Source organism: Vombatus ursinus, unplaced genomic scaffold (genome assembly GCF_900497805.2).
Source record: "Vombatus ursinus unplaced genomic scaffold, bare-nosed wombat genome assembly UNPS02014784.1, whole genome shotgun sequence".
In the NCBI taxonomy this organism is placed as follows: domain Eukaryota; kingdom Metazoa; phylum Chordata; class Mammalia; order Diprotodontia; family Vombatidae; genus Vombatus; species Vombatus ursinus.
In genome coordinates, this window is record NW_020954562.1 from 3,802,670 (window position 1) to 3,821,988 (window position 19,319).

Below are 19,319 nucleotides of genomic sequence, written 5' to 3' on the forward strand. Positions count from 1 at the left end.
AGTTAGGAGTACTACTAAAATGCCAACACTGAGGATCCTAAGAAGTATCAGCATTTATCTTTTTCCTTCTCAAACTTCATCTTGTATCAGCCCTGGGGATGAGGTGAAAAGTAGGATTGGAGATGGTCCAAGGTACCAGCCAGCCAGTGTTGGGAATGGAAATCCCAGATTGGTGGCAGAAAGAATTCCTCTGACTGTCTCACTGGGCTTATTCCCAGGTAGCTGTTAGTCTGGTGTCATGACAACGAAGTCCTTGGTTTAATAGTGCAAGTGAAATGTATCTATGTGATCAGAAGACAGTATCCATAATGTTTCAATTTTATCACACAGCTCCCAACAAATTTCTAAAAGGGATGGCCTGGTTAATAAAGAAATAGCTAAAACTAAGATTTAAATTAACTAAAGTAAAATTATAAATATCAGGAAAATTTCATTCTTTTAATGACTGCTTTGTGAAATTATTCTCGGAGAAATAGCAGTAGGAGTTCTTATACTTGAACTGAGTTTTTAGGCACACTTGCCCTTTGCCACAAATTGAATAGTTTAAAAACAAGAAAAAGATTTCTGATTCGTAGTATTTGGCATTGGGCTTTTTTTTTTTTAGTGGACAGGACTGATTATTTTCTCTTGCCATCCTGAAAGCAGATTTGAAAAAAAAACAAATGGTTAACAAAATTTAATTCTTAGAAAAGTAACCTATTTGTATTGACATGTATTGGTAATTTCAACATGTAAATTTGCTTCCTTCTAAAATATACCTAATTCCACTTCTTTAATCCAAGTAGTTTCCAATGACTATGATCTTCCAGTGATGGAAAAAAATGTTTTGCTACTTGTCATTATTAAGTAAATTTTGTGGTTTTCTATATAACTATTTGTGTGCCATTTTTCATTCACAGAATGGTAGTTAATTAGTTTAAATGAATCTTATGTCATAAAATTTGTGTGGAGGTAATTTAGCCAAAATCTAACAGATACTTAGTACCTACTATGTCTTGTTCTGAGGCAGCAGGGTATACAAAGACTTTAGAAGACAAAGGAAAACCTGTATTCAGATTTGTTTCTGACGTTATCCTTGTGACTTTAGGTAAACCACTGAACCTATTGGGCTCTACCTGTAAAAGAGGGCCTTGGTAGCCTATCATATCCTACTAGTAGATGATCTCATTAGGAGATGCTGGAATTAGAAAAAATAAACAGTCCTACTTTCAAAGAGCTATGTTTAGGGCAGCTCAGTGGCACAGTGGGTAGAGCACCGTTCCTGGAATCAGAAGGACCTGAGTTCAAATCCAACCTCAGACACTTGACACTTAACCAGCTGTGTGTCCCTGGGCAAGTCATTTAACCCCATTGCCTAGCAAAAAAGAACAACCAAAAAAAAAAAAGAGCTATGTTCCACTGAAGACAAGAAAAAATTCCTATTCACCTTGTCAGTTTCCTTTTGAAATAAGAAATCTTAAGCTTAAATCTTACTGTTAGTCCTGACCCCTCATTATAAAGATAGAGAAGTAGGCCTAACACAGACAATGAGTGGCAGTGGTGGGATTTCAACTTGAGCCTTCTTAACTCCAAATCCAACATTCATCTCACTGTACTGCTTGGATAGCACTATCCAAGAGTGACCTAGCTTGGAAAAAAAAAAAAACTTTGCAATAATTCATACTTATATTGTTTTAAGGTTTATAAAGCAGTTTCATCACTTAAAAAAAATTATGCAGTAGGTAGGTCTTGTAAGTGTAATTCTTATTTTATAGATGAGAAAACTGAGACCCAGAACAGTTGGATGACTTGCCACCACTTAGGTAGGCAGTATCCAGGGCAAGTCTGAACCCAGACCTCTTTGCTTAAAGTCCAAGGAGCTCTCCACTTAGCCATTATTAGAAATCCAGCATATCAAACTAGTTGTTAAAATCTTGTAATTAATCAGAATCCTTAATTACTAGTTAAATTGTCCATGATGTGACCAAGACAAGTATATTCTGTTTTCTTCCGGGGCCACAGATGAAGCACTTGTGCTTCAACAAGAAGGGAAATGGCTGACTTGACTGCTTTCTGCCTGGGGATCTTCTGTTTATCTCATCAGAGGGATGATTTTCACAGCATTGGAACTGCACGGTGCAGGGTACTTACTGAATCTAGATTGTATCCCTCTAGAGCTATGACAGTGGTGTAGTAGAATTCAGATCACCAAACTGTATTCCTAGGTAAGATCATCAATAGATTTGGAGTGCAGCCATCTTGTTAAGAAATTCTTAACTAACTCTTCTCCCCCCTTCAACAACAAAATTTTAATTACACATAGTATTTAGATTAGAATTCTATACTTGAGAGAATTTATGAATTAAATATAATTTTAAGGGTTACCTTAGACATTAAGGAAAAGTAGCTGACTTAGCCCATTTTGAAGCTAGGAATTGTCTGTATCTAGTTATATAGCAAACCTAAGATGGTGCATTTTTTTAAATCTTTAGATTTAATCACATTTCTGATTTAGGGTTTTCTATTGTCATCAGCCTTATGTATTAGGGAAGTAGTAATAATAGCTTACAATTATATAGCACTTCTACTGCGCCACCTAGCTGTTTCTAAATAACTTGAAGTTATAGCAGTTAGAATAAGATCTAAATTGCTTGCTTTATCAAACCAAACCATTTTGATCCTTTAATTTTATGCCAAGAAACTATTTTGTTTCAAAAACTTAAGCATATTTTAATAATTGCCAAGCAACTGGAAAATGTTATGGAACATTCAGCTGTTATATTTAATATTGTTTTTTTTATTGTTGACAGCTTGGTAGAGTTTTAATAGCTTTATCCTTTAGTATACTTAGATTTTTATTTAATACAGTACTAGTTTTGTGCCTATTTATTCATTATGGTGACTTTTTTATTCTGTAATAGATTACTGTGTGTAGCATATCTTTGGCCTTAACATGTAGCATTAAAACTATAAATCTTTTTTTTGCTGCTAAAAGATTATTCTAACATTAATTTACTAAAAAAAAGACTTGGAATAAGCATTTTAAGGTTACCTATATGTTTACTACACATTCATAAATCAGTATGTAATAAATTTTAAATTTTACTTGTACAAACTCAGTTTATTAGTGATAGGTTCTGGTATTATCAACTTATGAGTAGCAACAGCAGGAGAAAGTTAGGTAAGCTGAGTGATAAGATGAGGCCATTATTTCCTAGGCAAATGTTCTTCAAGAGAACAGTCCTTTTCCAATCTTTTTATATCCCGTAGCCTAATACCAGGCCCTCAAGTGTGGCCCTTTAACTGAATCCAAACTTCACAGAATAAATCCCCTTAACCAAAAGATTTGTTCTATAAAACTTGGACTCTGTCAAAAGGCCACACCCAAAGATTTAGAAAGCCACATGTAGGGGCAGCTAGGTGGGGCAGTGGGTAGAGCACCGGCCCTGAAGTCAGGAGGACCTGAGTTCAAATTCAGGCTCAGACCAAATACTTGACACTAGCTGTGTGACCCTGGGCAAATCACTTAACCCCAATTGCCTAAGACAAACCAAAAAAAGAAAGAAAACCACATGTAGTCTCTAGGCAGCAGGTTCCCCACCCCCTGGTCTAATACATAAATATGAAATTCAATCAGATTTTAAACTCTGGTACCCACATAAAACTTGCGTAGCTCTTTCCTTTTGTCTTTTTTAGAGAGAATATTGGGGGGGGGGCATAATCTGGAGGAAGAGTCCAGGGAACAACCACTACAGGATCTAACTTCTACAGTGGCGATTCAGTAGGAATAATAGATGGCATTGATAGAGCACTTTAAAATTTTCCAAGCACGGGTTACTTATGAGTAAACAGATTCAGTAAACTGACTTGCCCATGATCACACAGTTAATGTCAGAAGACATATCAGCAATATTTAGTGTATAGGCCCATGGTGCTGAAGGTCAGTCTTTCCTGAGTCTTTGATGGAGTTTGATTTTAATCATTTGTCTTAACTCAGAGCAAGAAATCTAAAATTTTTAGCCCCAACTAGCAACAGTAACTCTTCTGTGTGCATAGTGTATTATTAATCTTGGGATTAACAAATACCCTGACAAATTTGCAATGTAAATTAGTTGCTATGGGAACCATGACTTTTGACCGCTAAAAATGTACCCCAAAGTTATGCTTTTCCCTTGTTGAGAAGAATCAAATAAAAAGGGCAGTTTTTGCTTCTTTCATTTTCGAATGTCTCCCAAAGACTAAGAATGTGTCATATCTAGACCTCTGTCAGCCTAATATCTGTACGGTCAGATTACAGCTGAAAAAAGAATGGCAATTTAATTCTGCTACTTTCCTGGGAAACCTCGTGAACTAAGTACATACAGCTTTTTAGTATTGCCCCAAAAGCAATGGGGCAATTAACTTAATTGCTTATTCTGTATCCTTCATTAAGCCTTGGGAGAAGATATGGTTTAACTTTCTGAAAGTTACTTGAAATTCAGACCAAATTCTCTGTCTTGGGAGCTGTGTACAAAACGTCTCATATTCACCACAGTAAATTCACTCAATCTAACTCAACAGGGACATTTATCAGATTTCCTAACACACAGGTTATAAGTGCAACTAAGAATTAATTATTCTTAGTACCATAACACATCTTCTATTTGAGGGACCATTAAAGCACTGGATTTTTTTTTTTTTTTTTTTGCATAATGGAAAATTGAGTCTTGGATCATTTTGGACCAAAGGGATTAAACTGAAATTTTAAACTTGGTTAAAAATAAAAAATAGATATATTCTTGAACCGCTGTTGGCCAAACTTAGTAGATCACCAGGGTTGTTTGAACCTAGACTTCTAACCAGTACAGTAGTAGCTAATATAGTAATCAAGCAGAGTGACCTGGGGTCAAGACATGCTTTTTAAAATGAGCACTCTTTTCAGCTGTTTCTTAGGGTGGTTTTGAATAGTTCATAACCAGTTTGATTACCCATTCATTAAAGGAGTCAAGCTGATTCTTTATCAATAGCCATCACATACAAATCTAAGGTTTCCCTGTAGAAAATGATGGATTTCATTTTCCATACCTAAGTCAGTCATAGCAAATGATCATTTTTCTTTTGCTCTAGTGTGCTGCCAAGATTTCTGCAGCAATGATAGGTGGAAAGCAGATAAAAATGATTTCTGTTTCAGTCTAGCTAAGTAGTATTTATTGGTCAGCAGTATCGCCTCTCTCTGCCTCGACAGTTTTTGTTGGTAGAAGATACTTTGGGAACCACCTAGATTGCAGCTAGTTATCATGTTTTGACTCTAAATTAAAATTGGAAATTTAATTGCAACAAATACTTCACTTACTGATTTTAACTATAATCCATCATTTGTTTTTTGTTTGGTAGTCAAGAATAAGTTGTGCGGATATAGAATTTAGTACAGTGTGTCTCAGATACTGTGAGGGCACAGGAGTTAATGTACTGTGAATAGCTTTACATTTCTTAGAAAGAAAATTTATTCAAACTAAAGAATGTTGGACTAATTAACGTAACTTGTATTCCTAGTTCAGGAAAAACAAAGTTTGTATCCAATAAATCACTTGACTTTTGAACCTTTTAAAATTCTTTCCCAGTAAAATAAGCAGTTTAGAATAGATGGTCTTGAACATCCAATGATTCTCTTCATTGATAAAAATATGAAGAATCAGATAGGTGATAAGCTATACATTGAAGATATGCCTGAAATTAGGGTGCTCTTCTTAATATGGCATGCTGTAGATTTGGTTGTAGATCATCAGACCTTGAACCTAGAGTTAAAAAGAAACAAATGAGCATTTCTGTTGGACTTAACTGGCGGGGTCACCTTGGGTCATTTTATTGGACTTCAGTTTTCCTCATCAATAAAATGAGAGTGCTAAGCTCTCTCTAAGATCGTTAAGGTCCTGTCCAACTCAAAGATTTTATGACCCTATTCAGCATCCATCTGTTAGATTGGATATATTTAATCTGTTAGATTAAATAATTTACAAATATTCATGTCCAGCAAGTAAAGGCTCTTGCCATTAAACTTATCTACAAGATTTTAGGCTTTGCTATCTGGATTTGCCATTGGTTTCTTCACGTGTGTTAAGGAGACGGAATGGTTGGCACCTCACAATGCCATTTAGTTGATACTTTTTTTTTCATTGCCTCAATTTATTACCATAATCAACAATTTCCAAAATACCCACAGATCTGGAACAATATTTATGCTTACTAGTTAGTTTTTATATGTGCGCAAGTCTATGCCTGTAATGTATCCTTAATATGGGAGGAGAGAAATTTTTTCCTAAGTGTTGGTGTTTATTAAATAAGCTTTATATTTTCTTTGGGGCAACTTAACAGGCTGTCTTTCTGATGTAGGGTCATCAGAATTTTATCTAGAAGAGACCTTAAAGATCATGTAATTCAACCCACTCATTTCACAGATGATGAAAACTGAGGTCAAGCTGAAATGACTTTGTCCAGGGTCACAAAAATGGAAGCAGCTGAGCTAGTATTTGAACCCAGATCCTCAGATTCAGGGCTCATTCCACTATACCATCAGTCTATCAACAGGCATTTATTAAGCACTTACTGTGGGTTAGGCCCTGGGAATACAAAGACCAAACTAACAGCCCCTACCCTCAAGGAGTTTATATTCTAATGGTGACATAAATAAAAATATACAAAATAAAAACAAGGTAAGTGGAGAGCAGGGAAGAAACATTAGCTTGGGGGTTAGGGAGATCTTCATGTTGAAGGTATTGATTGAGCAGTTTTGAAGGACATGAGATTCCAAAGGTGGAGGAAGGCTGGAAGTGCATTCCAGGCATAGAGAACAGCTGATGAAAAGGCATGGGGATGGGAGAGTGGGTGTCATGTTTTAGGAAGGTCAAGAAAACCAGTACCTTGTTTTTCCAGCTATAAAATTAAGATTATATACAGAGGTATTTTAAAGATTAGTGTACTCAAGTATATAAAGTCCATTTGTTCTTGAATGTAGAGTATTGAGATGGTCTATTACAAGAGTAACTTTTCAGATAACTTCCATTATATTGTTCAATTTGTTTTTATTTCAGGAACAAGAGCTAAATGCTCGAACACGTGCACTACAGGCCGCTTCTGCTTCCTGTTCCTTTCGGCCCAATGGATTTGATGACAATGACCCTCCAGGAAGCTGTGGACCAACGGGTGGAGGGGGAGGGGGAGGATTCAGTACAATTGGCAGGCTAGTTTTTTGATCCGAAAAAGGAAAAGTCCAATCCTGAATGCACTGATTATAAAACAGCATCCAATACTTCTTATTATGACTGTTAAAATGTCAGATTGTATCAAACATATCTAGTTTTATTTTTCTTTTTCACTTGATCCCTATACTAAGAACCTACCCATTACTTGTTTTTATTTTCTTGACAATACATTTATTTATTAACAAAGTGCATCATGGAAAAAAATCTACCTCTTAAAAGTCCATTTACTTTTATGGTTAGACATGCTTGACCAAAAGAAAACATAAAACTTTCAAAGAAAATATATACAAGGTCCCTAATTAAGCTGCATTAAATTTAGTAGAGGCAATTAAACTGTCCTGCTCCTATTCATACTGAGCAAAAGAAAGACGATTTATTGTCCTTTTGAAAAGAAATCTGCATTGAACCAAGAAATGAGGAGGAGGAGGGTGGGAAGAGGTTTGAAATATATTTAAATGTATCATACATAGTTATCCCATCATTAAATTTGTACATCCTTGAAAATATCAGAGGTGATGCAATCTATAATGAAGGCAATAACTTAACATTTGTCCTGCTTTCCAGGTTAGTGCTCTTCAGAGACATTTTATTTACATTTCAAATACAAATGTTTAAGGAAGAACATTTATAGATATTTGCTAAATTGATCTCAGAAAAAGAGTGCATGGTCCTGTAGGAGCAAAATTTTTAACTAGAATTTGCTAACTTTGTAGTATTTCTAATTGTTTAAGGATTTTAAAATTCTATTTCAGGGAATATATCTGCTTCGTGTTTTGAAGGAGGTGGGTTCTGTATGTGCCTTGCAGTACTGTAATTAAAAATGTGAGTCTTTGGCTGCAGAAAATTTAAAGAACATGAAACCTTAGAATTAACTTTTTTTGTGTTGATGGTGTTAGAATTATAACTTTTTGAAAGGTATTAGATTTTCCAGAAGCAAAATCTGGTGGTTCTAAAAAAAAAAAAAAAAAAGAAAGAAAAAGAAAAAAAAAGACGTTTGGTAGTTTATTTTGAACTCCTAAAAGAATTCAGAAGAAATTATTCTAGGAAAGCATAATTTTTTTGAATTGCGTTAACCAAACAAATCTTGAGCATTAAATATTGATCCAAAATTTTTGGAGCTGTAAATTTGTTTTATTTTTGGTTTAGATCTCATCTCTATGTGTTACATATTTGTATCTCTGTATTCTTGAAAATGGCAGAGTATGGACTTACTGTCCTGTATCTTTACCTATCAAAAACTCAAATCAGTCCTTGTCCTTTCTTACTCTACACAGAATTTAAAATATTTATTTTTTAAAAGTAATCCTCCTGCTATGTCCTTATGATTTGATTGTTTCATTTACATTTGCTCAGAAAACACCTTAAGGGGAGAATGGAGTTGGGGAATTTGGCTTTGACTTTTTTTCCCTTTGTTTTATGACAGTAAGTAGAAAGTCCAAGTTTCCAGAAAAAGGGTAAGAGCCCAAAAAAAATTGGTTTGAGTTAAAGTCTGGAAACATTTTTGCAGAATTAACTGGTGTTGAGAGACAGCATGATATAGTGGATAGAGACTGGCTTCTGAATCAAGAAGTATGAGTTGAGGTCCATCCTCTGACATATACTTGATTTTGTGACCCTAGCCAAGTCATGTAACTTCTCAGGGCTCCCCAGACAACTCTTAAGACTATAAGTTACACAGCATCTGCTGTTATGGATTGGAGGAAGTCCCTCACTGGAAATTTTTCCCTACAAAGATGAAAAACTATTCCATCAAAACTCTGCATTACTTTTCTTTTAAGGTGAATGAGTTGCCTGGGATTTTATTGTTCATCTTTACTATAGGTTTGAGCCTCTAAAGATAATTACAGCAAAGTTGTACATGCATTAATATTTGTGATTTGTGACAATAAGAAAATGAATTATGAGTAGAGGCTTCCTCAAATAATTATTTCACGTCCCAGGTTTGATAGAAAAGCATTTGAACAGGAAAGACCACGAACGTCTTTACTGTGGAGATTTCCTATCCAATCCATACTTTCCATGTTGTCCACAGGTGACAAGATGACACTGTCCTCCTGATTAGGTGAGGATTGTTGTTGTAATGGTGGGTTAGTTGGTTTGTTTTTGGAGAGGGAGGGGAAGGCAATTTAGATGCAAGCAATTTTTTTTTATAGTTCTGTTGCAGCCAACTTTGAATCCTACTTTTCCAAGTAAATTTTGACATGAAAATAAAGAATTTATATCCAGTGAGCTAATGTATGTAAAGAGCTTTGTAAACCTTAAAGTATTATATAAATGTCAGCAATTATATCAAAGGCTTAGGATGAAGATTAAGAAATATTTCCCCATCATAAATCCTGCTGGTGAAAAAAATTGACTTTAAAGTTTACCAAAATTGTAAGTGCATTGTTTGGATTTACAAAGTATAAATGAGTATGTCATTTATGTTATAAACTTTGGCCATTTATTACTGTGACCATTCAGAATAATAGAACATGAATTTAACTTTGAAGTACTACAGAAATTAACATCAGTTTCTACAAATATTGTCTAGAAAAGAATTGTCTCCAGAATTATTGGAAACATAGTTCATAAATGGGGAATTGGTTATCAGTAGGTAAGACATGCATTTTGGACAATTTACCACTCCCTTCAATGATTTCCATATAAGTTATTTATAAGCAAGGGAATGTTGCCGAAAAGAGTTATTTCTCCTCCTCCTGACCACTGTGCTTTCCTTACCTTCTTCCACAAGCTTCCTTCCCCATAGGCTCCTCATATAGAGTTGACCAGATAAAGATAACAAGTTAACATTTCTCTTTAGTTCAGCCGAAGGTATTCCTTTTGAACAGATGAGGCTGATATCTCCCCATATGGAAATCCATTTGTTTTCAGTGCTTACCAAAAGATAGAAATCTAGACTTTGTCTTTTTCAGAAGTAGCTGACACACAGTGATAAAAGCAAACTTTGTTCAGTGACTCTGAGAAGGAAGGAAATATTACTTGACACAAGGTGTAAGTGCTGAAGTCTCATCACTAAATTGTTGTCCATGCTGTGCTACTTCTAAACCCTTTGGAGGAGGACAGTACTGTGGCATGTTCCTGCCCAGACCTTATCCCAGACATAACCCCACCTTCCAAACCACCCCCCACCCCCACCCCAAGTGTTAGAGGTACAACCTGGACCTGCACTTGAACCCTGGCTTTTCTCCCCCCTAAAGTTCAGGATCCCTATAAGTTCCAATTTTTAGAGTTACAGAGGCTCACACCATATGATTGTGGGCCCCAGTCACAACTTGGTTAAAGCAATTTAATAAGGTCCTATGTTTTCTAGGCTCACAACTGGCACAAAAATTTAAGAACTTAATCTGTCTTGATCATGAAATGATTTTCATTTCCTCTTTATTTCTGTATCTTTATATTCCTGTGTCATTTTATTTTTTGACTAGTATTACATAATATCCATAAGCTAAAATAATAGTGAATGTATACTTTGAATAAGTTGAAATTCAATCTGAAATGGTTTTTGTAGGTTTTAACTTTGACAATTAAAGAATCTGTATTCCTCAGTAAGGGTGCTCGTCCACTCCAATAAAGTTCCTAACCCTGTTTTAAACATCCATCATCACCTAACAGCCATTCTGTGGTGTTTCTTTAAAAAAAAAAAACTCACAGGCTTATTTACTGGAGTGGACAGTTATCTATGATTGCAGCAAACTATAATTTTAGTTTTGTGTTCTTTTCCTTATTTTTCAATGTCTTATACCTTTATGTGACTTTGATTGCTAACTTTAAAGCACAATACAGAAAGATTTTAAAATACAAGATGTTGTGAGGTGGGTAGTATTTTATATCAGTAAATAATGACAGCTTTCTACAACTCTAGGAGAAAATTGGTCTCTGAAAAAAAGAATCTGCCACTACCTCAGTATTTCCTGTAAAACTCAATTTACCTTCCTGAGCCTCAGTTTTGTCATTTGTAAAATAAGAGTTGAACTAGATTACCTCTCAAATCAAGTTTATTTCACTGGGTTGTTGTAAGGATCAGATAACACTTCCAGCCATTTGTAGACCTGTCAAGTCCCTTCACTTGTATTCTAAGTAAAAGCCATTCATTATTCTATCAAGTATTTATTGATCTCTTAGGTGCCAAGTACCTGTGCTGGAGATACTATGAGTGAAACTCCCTGTGCTAAAGTGTGCTTACATTCTAACTGGGAAGACAAGCACGCATGAAAGCATAAATATAAACATGTACGCGGTACTTTGGTTAGGAGGGCACTAACAGTTGCAGAGGATCAGGAAAGGTTTCATGCTCATTGGGAACAGTGCTAAGGTCTACAGCTTTAGAAGCTGAGGAGTGTTTGATTATAGCAGAAAATTAATTGAAGGGGGTAGGGAGTCCACAAGGTCAGATTTGCCCTTCAGGAAAATTACTTAGGCTGCAGTGTGTTGGATGGATTGTAGTAGGGAAGAGTAGAGACTCGGACACCCATTAGGAGAAGGGTGTAGGATCTCTAGGCAAGAGGGCCTGAGCTAAGGTAGTAGCCATGATTGGACAAGTGGATGTTCCTCCACCCTTCCCCCATGGTAGCACTCCTGCAGTTGTGTTCCACCCTGATTAAGCCGGGTTTGAGTAAGACCCTGCTGGGACACACAGAGCAGCAACCAAAAATCAGAAAATTTTCAATCTCCCAGGAGGGCTGACTATGCTTCCAAGGCAGTAGAAGCCCTGCCTTCCTTCCCCCTTTTCATTTTGGGTGGTTCAGACTATCCTTCCTGGGGTGAAGCAAACTTGGGTGAATTTTGATCTGCATCACAGATGCAGCCCTACAGCACTTCTAAACTTCCCTATTTACTGTACAGGACTCCAATATTTTTCCATCACCAAAGTTCCCAAAGTCATTGTCATGTCTTTGAATCCTCACTTTCCCTTATACCATGCCTTGTAGTTTCTACCTCCCTATTGTTCACATCTGTCACTTTCCACTCAAAAAAGTGATGGGGTTTTAGGCCCTTGGAAAAGATACTGTTCAGATGACCCTGAGACATTGAGAAAAATTAAACACGAGACTGGGAAGAGTTTAATCACTGAACAAGCTAGTTTTAATTAAATTGCTCACATTGCCTTCATTACTTTTTTGTTTTTGTTTGTTTTTTCAAAATGCTTATCAGAGGAAAACCCCTTGACCATGAAAGATCAGCCACTAAGCTTCCAATCTACTTGGCTTATGCTTATGAGGATGACCTAACCCTATTCCAGGCTCTTTGAATTGTAATTTTAGAGCTAAAAGGTACCAGAGAGCGAGTCCATTTGAAGAAACCTAGTGCCTAGATGTTAGAATTCACCAAATAGCTTTATAGTGATCTTTTGGCCCTGTGGTAGACATTTTTTAAAAAAAGCCACTCAATTCTGAAGGCACCAGCCTCTTTTATTTGAAATTTTTAAGGGAAGAACTCAAAAAGGGAAAACCCAAGAGGGTGGGAGAGGGGACAAAGAGCATCTTGGGGATAAGGGAAAGGTGCCCTTCTTTACATTGGAAACCTCATTTCAAGGGGTGAGATCAGGTTAAGATGGCATTCATACTGTGGCAAGAAGGAGTCTAGGATGGTTTTCTAGGGCTCCTTGGTCAATGTTTCAAGGCATCTTAGGGTTTAGGCATCTCTTCAGTCACCTCCAGTGCCTTCATCTGTAGTGTGATTGTTTTGTTTTGTTTTGTTTTATGGAGAGGGGAAGACTCCTGCTCAGGGCCAGGAAAAGGAACCACCCTCATCCTCCTAGAATGTTATAATATTAAAAATTATGGGGGTGGGGAGTTGAACAGAGTGAAAGAGGTGTGACATATGAGTGGAGTAAGGAATAGTGTGTTTGATGAAAAGGATAGGACACCCTCATACACATACCCACGAACAGGCCGGCTCTACCCATATCCAACTATTGGACAACTACTTGACCAACTGCTAATTAGGTTTAAATTGACAATTTTATATCATAAAAAGCATGGTGCCTGAGACTATAATTCACTTCCCTTAATATTTTGTGAAGCACACACACAATCTACCTTTCCTGCGAAAAGAAGCATGTCACGAAACTGCCTGCCCATCACAGAGTAGGTATGTCTTCCTTCCTTTGCAGTCTCTTCCAGATGGGATCCATCACAACACCCTCAGTTGAAGTGTGCTTATGATCAGGGGCTGCTGAAGGTTCCCTTAGAACTGGACATTTATAGTCATAAACCTGTTTATAGTTAAGGCCACAAAAGTTAGGAGTTGGCAAAGGTCAGGTCTGCTCCCTTTCAAAGGGATACATAAACAGGGTATAATCCTAAAAGTCCACCTACCATTTTTCATGGAGATTGCTTATCCAGAGTCTTGCTACTTCCTAATGTTAAACCAAGGGACAGCTTAGTATTCAGAGGTGACACTCAGAAGCACTTCAATATTAGTCCTCCCTTCTTTCCTCCTTTTCCTCCCTTCTGTAAAATATCTACTGACAATCTACCACCTTCGAGGGTGTTGGGGGAAGGAAGCAGGAGTAGGAATTGATTTATTTAGTACACTAATATGAGCAAGTGTTAAAAGTCAAAGTGTGAAACCAAGATGAAAATGGTATCATTGAAAACCAGTCTTCTGCTGATTTCTACTAGGTGACAGGAAGTGACCCCTCTCCCCACCCATAATCTTCCAACAAGGAAAGAAAAAAAGTTGATAGAACACTTCTTAACGCTTTTCTTTAATCTCCGTAGAAAGTGAACGAGAGATTTCAGCTAGGTTTTCATTCTCAAAAATCATTTCTTTTCCCTGTACACATAAATCCCCCAGTAAAGTAGAACAACTCTTGGGGATGAATCCGTATCGTCCAGCTTAAAGCTTTTCTGGATCCTGAGATGCACCAAAGGCCCAAAGGATTTGGGAAGAAAAACTTAGTACTACCATTAGCAATGCAAAGGCAGCCGTCTAGTCCCTGAACTTGTCTTTTTCCTCTGGAGGGAAAAAACACTTTTATTCTCAAAAATTCTGTCCCTGCCTTGATGAGATGAAGTGAATTGGGAGGGGGGGACCCCTTAAAAGAACTTAGGGACAAGAGTGAAAGACCAAACCCTGCCTCTTAGAGGTTGCTTGCTAGCAGCCTTGAGAGGAACCCCCTTCTGCCTGGGGGACACCAACAGTCCCTCAGCTACTGACTCATTACTGCTAACCAGATGGGGGATTCATGGGCTTTGGTCACAAAGTGAGGTTCTCTTGGACAGTGGCATTAGAGGCCTCCTTCAGCTCTTGGAACTGGTCTTTAACAAACTGATATTATCTCTGAGTGTCATTTATGCAGTCACAAGGCAAGCCTTGGATAGGGAAGGGAATAAGCATAATAACGCCTACTATGTGCCCTCCACTGTATTACCTGATATTAGCCCCATTTTACAGAAGAATCTGAGGCAGGCAGAGTTTAAGTGACTTGTCCTAGGTCACACAGTTAATAAGCATTTGAGGCCAAATTTGAACTGATGTTTTCCTGATTCCAGGTCCACATTTTTAACCACTGGGCCCCTTCCTCCCTCACTTTGATAGCATGCAGGTCATCAGGACCTTGTATTAGGGCCTTCAAGCCAACTTCGAGGGTCTTGATTTTGAGTATCAAGTTGTTTTTGAGAGAACATAATAAAAGGCCCGTCTCACATCTCTGTTAGTATACATCACTGCAAAGAAATACAAGCTAGGATGGGGGAAGAGGAGGGCATAAGGGGAAAGTGAATGGGGAAAGAAGACAGCACTTTATTGTGGAAAAACTACCAACCAGTCATAGCTTCAGCTGGGATGCTTTTTTTTATGTTTGGCAGAAGTAGACAAGCCAGCCAAAGCTGAAGTCCTTTAATTTGGCTTGTTAAGGAAACTGAGAGAAATTAATAAATGGTCAAAGGATATGAACAAGCAAATTTCAAAGGAAGAAATCTAAGCTGTCAATGACCATGTGAAAAATGCTTCAAACCATTAAGAATCTGAAAAGTGAAAATTAAAGTAGCCCTGAGGTTCCACCTCACACCTATCAGATTGGCAGAGATGACAAGGAAAATAACAAATGTTAGAGGGATTGTGGGAAAACACATAAACGCCTTGTAGGTGAAGCTTATGGCCTAGTCTTTCTGGAAAGCATTTTGGAACTGTCCCCAAAGTTACTAGACTGTGCATACCCTTTGACCCCGAAATACAGCTAGTGGGCTCCCAAAGGGATGAGAGAAATCAAAAAGGACACGTAGGTAACAAAAATATTTATAGCAGCCCTTTTGGCAGTAGCAAAGTACTGGAAATTAAAAGCGTGTTTATCAATTGAGGAATGGCTGAACAATTATATTAATGTAATGGGTTGTATGACAAGAAATGATGAAGGGACAGTTTCAGAGAAACCTGGGCAGATTTGAATAAACCAATTCAGAGTGAAAGGAGCAGAACCAGAACAACTTATATAACAACATTGTAAAGACAAATTTTGATAGACTTAAGAATTCTGATCAATGAATGACCAACCTTAATTCCAGAGGACCTATGATAAAGCATGCTACCCATCTCTTGACAGAAATGATAGATTCAAGATGTAGAAAGAGACATTTTTGGACATGTCCATTGCAAGAATTTGTTTGACTAGGCACATTTGTTACAAGGGTTTTAGTGGGGGAGAAGGGTGTATAAATGCTTTTTTTTTTTAAGATAAGGCACAGAAGAAAAGAAAAATGAAACAAGAAAAAGTATATAGACTTTCCCCACCTTGAAGGGAAAAGGCTTCAGGCTCCTATGATGGAGCTTAAAGGAAGAGGGGTAATACAGGATTAATCCTCTGGTATAATTGAGCACAGAATGATGTTGTAAATAGGGTGTTGGGCTTGGAGCCCAGTACTTGGTTTAGGTCTCTCTGGTACCCTTTAGCTCTAAAATTACAGTACAAAGTGGCTGGGGTAGGGTTAGATCATCTTCATAAGGATGCCAAACAGTGGAAATTTAGTGGCTAACCTTTCGTGGTCAAGAGGTTTCCTTCTGGACAGCATTTTGAAAAAGCAAAAAGCTAATGAAGGTAATATAAGAAAAGCTAGATTCAAATCCTGCCTCAGACACTGACTAGCTGTGTGATCCTGGGCAAATCTCTTACCCTCTCCTATGCCTCAGTTTTCCTGTCTATAAAATGACCTCTAAGATCCTAGTTTGAAATCTATAGTCAGCTACAGAAGTAAACAAGGTGTCCAGGAAGAGTGTACAAAGAAAAGAGATGATCTCAAGTGAAGGACTCTATTGGAGAGGATGAGGAACCAGCAAAGGGGACAGGGCAGGAGCAGTTAGGTAGGAGGAGAACATGAAAGGCAGTGGTCAACAGTGTCAGAAGTCACAGAGGTCAAGGAGGATGGAGACTAAAAAAAAAAAAAAATGGGTTTAGTGATTTGGACCAATGATTATCCCAAATAGGGATTCATTTTTTCCTAAAAGGAGACAACCGTTTCTGGAACAAAAGTCAAGGTTAAGTGACTTGCCCAAGGTCACACAGCTAAAAAGTGTCTGAGGCCAGATTTAAACTCAAGTCCTGCAGTCTCCAGGGTCTGTGCTCTATCTGCTGAACTGCCTAGCTGCCCCTTAAGCTGAAACTTGAAGGAAGTCAGGGTAGCCACTGTTGAGACAGAGAGACAGAGACAGACAGAATTCTAGACATGGGGGACAACCAGTGAACATGCAGGAAGACTGAAAAGAAAGGAGGGGGCCAGGAGATGAAGGGCTTTCTTTAAAAGCCAAACAGAGGGTTTTATATTTGATACTGGAGGTGATGAGGAGTTGACTTAATAGTCAACCAAATGGTTGGGCCTACACCTTAGGAAAAATCATTTTGTTAGGTAAGTGGACAATGAACTGGAATGGGGAGACTACTGAGGAAGGGAGATCAGCTCTAGCAATAGTCCAGACATCCTGGTCATCCCAGCTTTGAAGCTAGCTCTGCTTCTGTAATGAACTGCCTCTCTTACTATTCTTTAGTACAGACTGACAGATCTCAGGATGGAACAATTTACCTGGATAGTTAAAATTACCTTATTTAAATCACTCATTGATTAGTTTTTTCCTCTGATTAGCAGGAAAAATCAATGTAATTAAATTAAATAAAACCGTTTTTTTACTCTCATCTTTTCCCAGTTTTAATTCCTTAGACGACTGATAGACTGGGGATGGGTGCCATGGAAATTTAACAAGTAGAGGTCCCAAGACAATTCACTGTGACTGAGCTTCAGTGTTTGACTATACTCACAAAGCTTTAGTTCTAGATTTAGTTTAGGTTTAAATTCCTGGCTGTAATCCAAACCTAAATTTAATACTTCACTGCCTAAGGGACCTTGCAATTGGAAGAAATCTTATGTTAAATCCTTTTGTAAAAGTGAACTATCACTCCCTAATTGGTTTTTTTTATTGGCCTGGATTTGCATGCCCAGAGAGGCAGCTATTTAAAAAAAAATACACTGGAAGCATAGTAGAAATGCATGAATAAATAATATTGATGTGGTGACGAGGAGAAAGGGTACCACACAGGGAATCCCTGGATAAGGTCTGATTCCTCCTTTCTTCCCCCTTTCCCTCCACTCGCTTCTTGGGCTTTAAAAATATAATTATGCTCTTCCACTTTAAAAAAAAAAAGTTTCCTTTTTCCCCATATAAATATAACTTCTACAGCAAGTCATCATCAAGCTTTTCTTTACAACATTTGGATCTTATCAAATCCAGAGGCCTAGAAATTTAGTGACAACATTCTCGTGAAACAGGCAGTTCCTCTCTCAGTGATCCTCCCTTCACGGCAACGAAGAAAACCTCTATTTTTAAAACATGAAGGAAGAAGCCATGTGTTGGAGTGCTGAGGAAGCAAAATATGCATTTGCCCCAAATAAACAATTTTATAGACAGCAGGAGCTTAATTCTGGTTTACACATTTCTGAAACGAGGGAAGAATATCCATTGTGTAGCTTTGGACAAGAGTCTGTCTGACATTTAGACCGAAAAAAGAAACCAAGAAAAGATGATTTCACCAGGGGAGGCGTTATTGCATCAGCTAACTTGCCCAGTAGCTTTCAAAAACAATAACAGTATGATCAAATTGAAGCTGAATGCTGCGAAGTAACAATGACGGTCCCAGGTTCTAGGTTACGGCTCTCCATGTTTGAGTGCTCTGTAGACCCCCATTTTAGGCCATAGACCAGTGTTTTAGGCCACAATGACAGATAACTGCAAGAAGCCATACAGTGAACTGTATTGGAATCATCTACCATCCATGTAGACAGACATGGAATCCATCTACTGAGATTCCTTCATAGTATCATCAGAAAATTAAACCAGTGTCACCATTATTGTGACGTCAGAAGCAAGAGAAAATGATAAAAACTGTCTGGAAGGCCCTTCAGTTTCCTTATGGGAAAAAGTACCCGGATGAAACCCTTGTTCTGAAATATTCTCCCACTAAAATCTAGAAGATAATGATGTCTTGAGATGTAGTAAAGTGATTAAAAGATATAGTATCAGCTGTTCCATAAAAAACCTAAATGAAATTATAGATCAAATCAAAACTAGAAGAGAGGAAGAAACAGAAGGAGCCAAAAAGCATTCTTTCCATGGCATTCCTGGAACAATTAAGAATTTCTGAAGCTGGAAGGCTAAATTTGATGCAAAGAGAGAGCTCCTGGAAATTAAAGCGAAAAAAATGAAGGAAGAAGCAAGGGAAAAAAAATAAGTGGAAAACAGCTGTTCCAGACAGATCATAATTTTGACACATCCGGTCTATTCAGTTCTTAGAGGAAGCTGGCAAAAGCAGGGAAGTGGATGAATCTTTGTTCCAAGAGAACAAGAGAATGAGTCTGATGATAATTCTGTTGATTTAGAGAATGACTAAACCAGAGAGTCTTAACCTGGGTCTGTGAACTTTTTTGTGTGTGAACTTGTTTTTTTAAAAATATTTTGATAACTGTATTTCAGTTAATAATTGTTTTCCTTGAAATTCTTTATGTTTTATTTTATGCATTTAAACACATGATTCTGACAAGGAGTCCATAGGCTTCCTCAGGCTTCCAAAGGCTTTCCAAACAAAAAAAGTTAAAAACCCTTGGACTAAACTGA

The 19,319-nt window shown here is 37.4% G+C and overlaps 1 protein-coding gene and 1 pseudogene across 1 annotated transcript in view; both read left to right on the top strand.

Annotated features, from left to right (window-relative positions):
- Window positions 1–10,818, top strand: part of USP38 (ubiquitin specific peptidase 38) — a 38,167-nt gene extending 27,349 nt beyond the window's left edge. The window contains exon 10 of the mRNA XM_027866828.1: window positions 7,047–10,818. Within this exon, the coding sequence (XP_027722629.1) occupies window positions 7,047–7,208 (162 nt within the window). The 3' untranslated portion in view covers window positions 7,209–10,818. The remainder of the gene's footprint in view (window positions 1–7,046) is intronic.
- A 7,674-nt stretch (window positions 10,819–18,492) lies between these two features.
- On the top strand, window positions 18,493–19,084 carry LOC114046482 (annotated as a pseudogene).
- The last annotated feature ends 235 nt before the right edge of the window (window positions 19,085–19,319 follow it).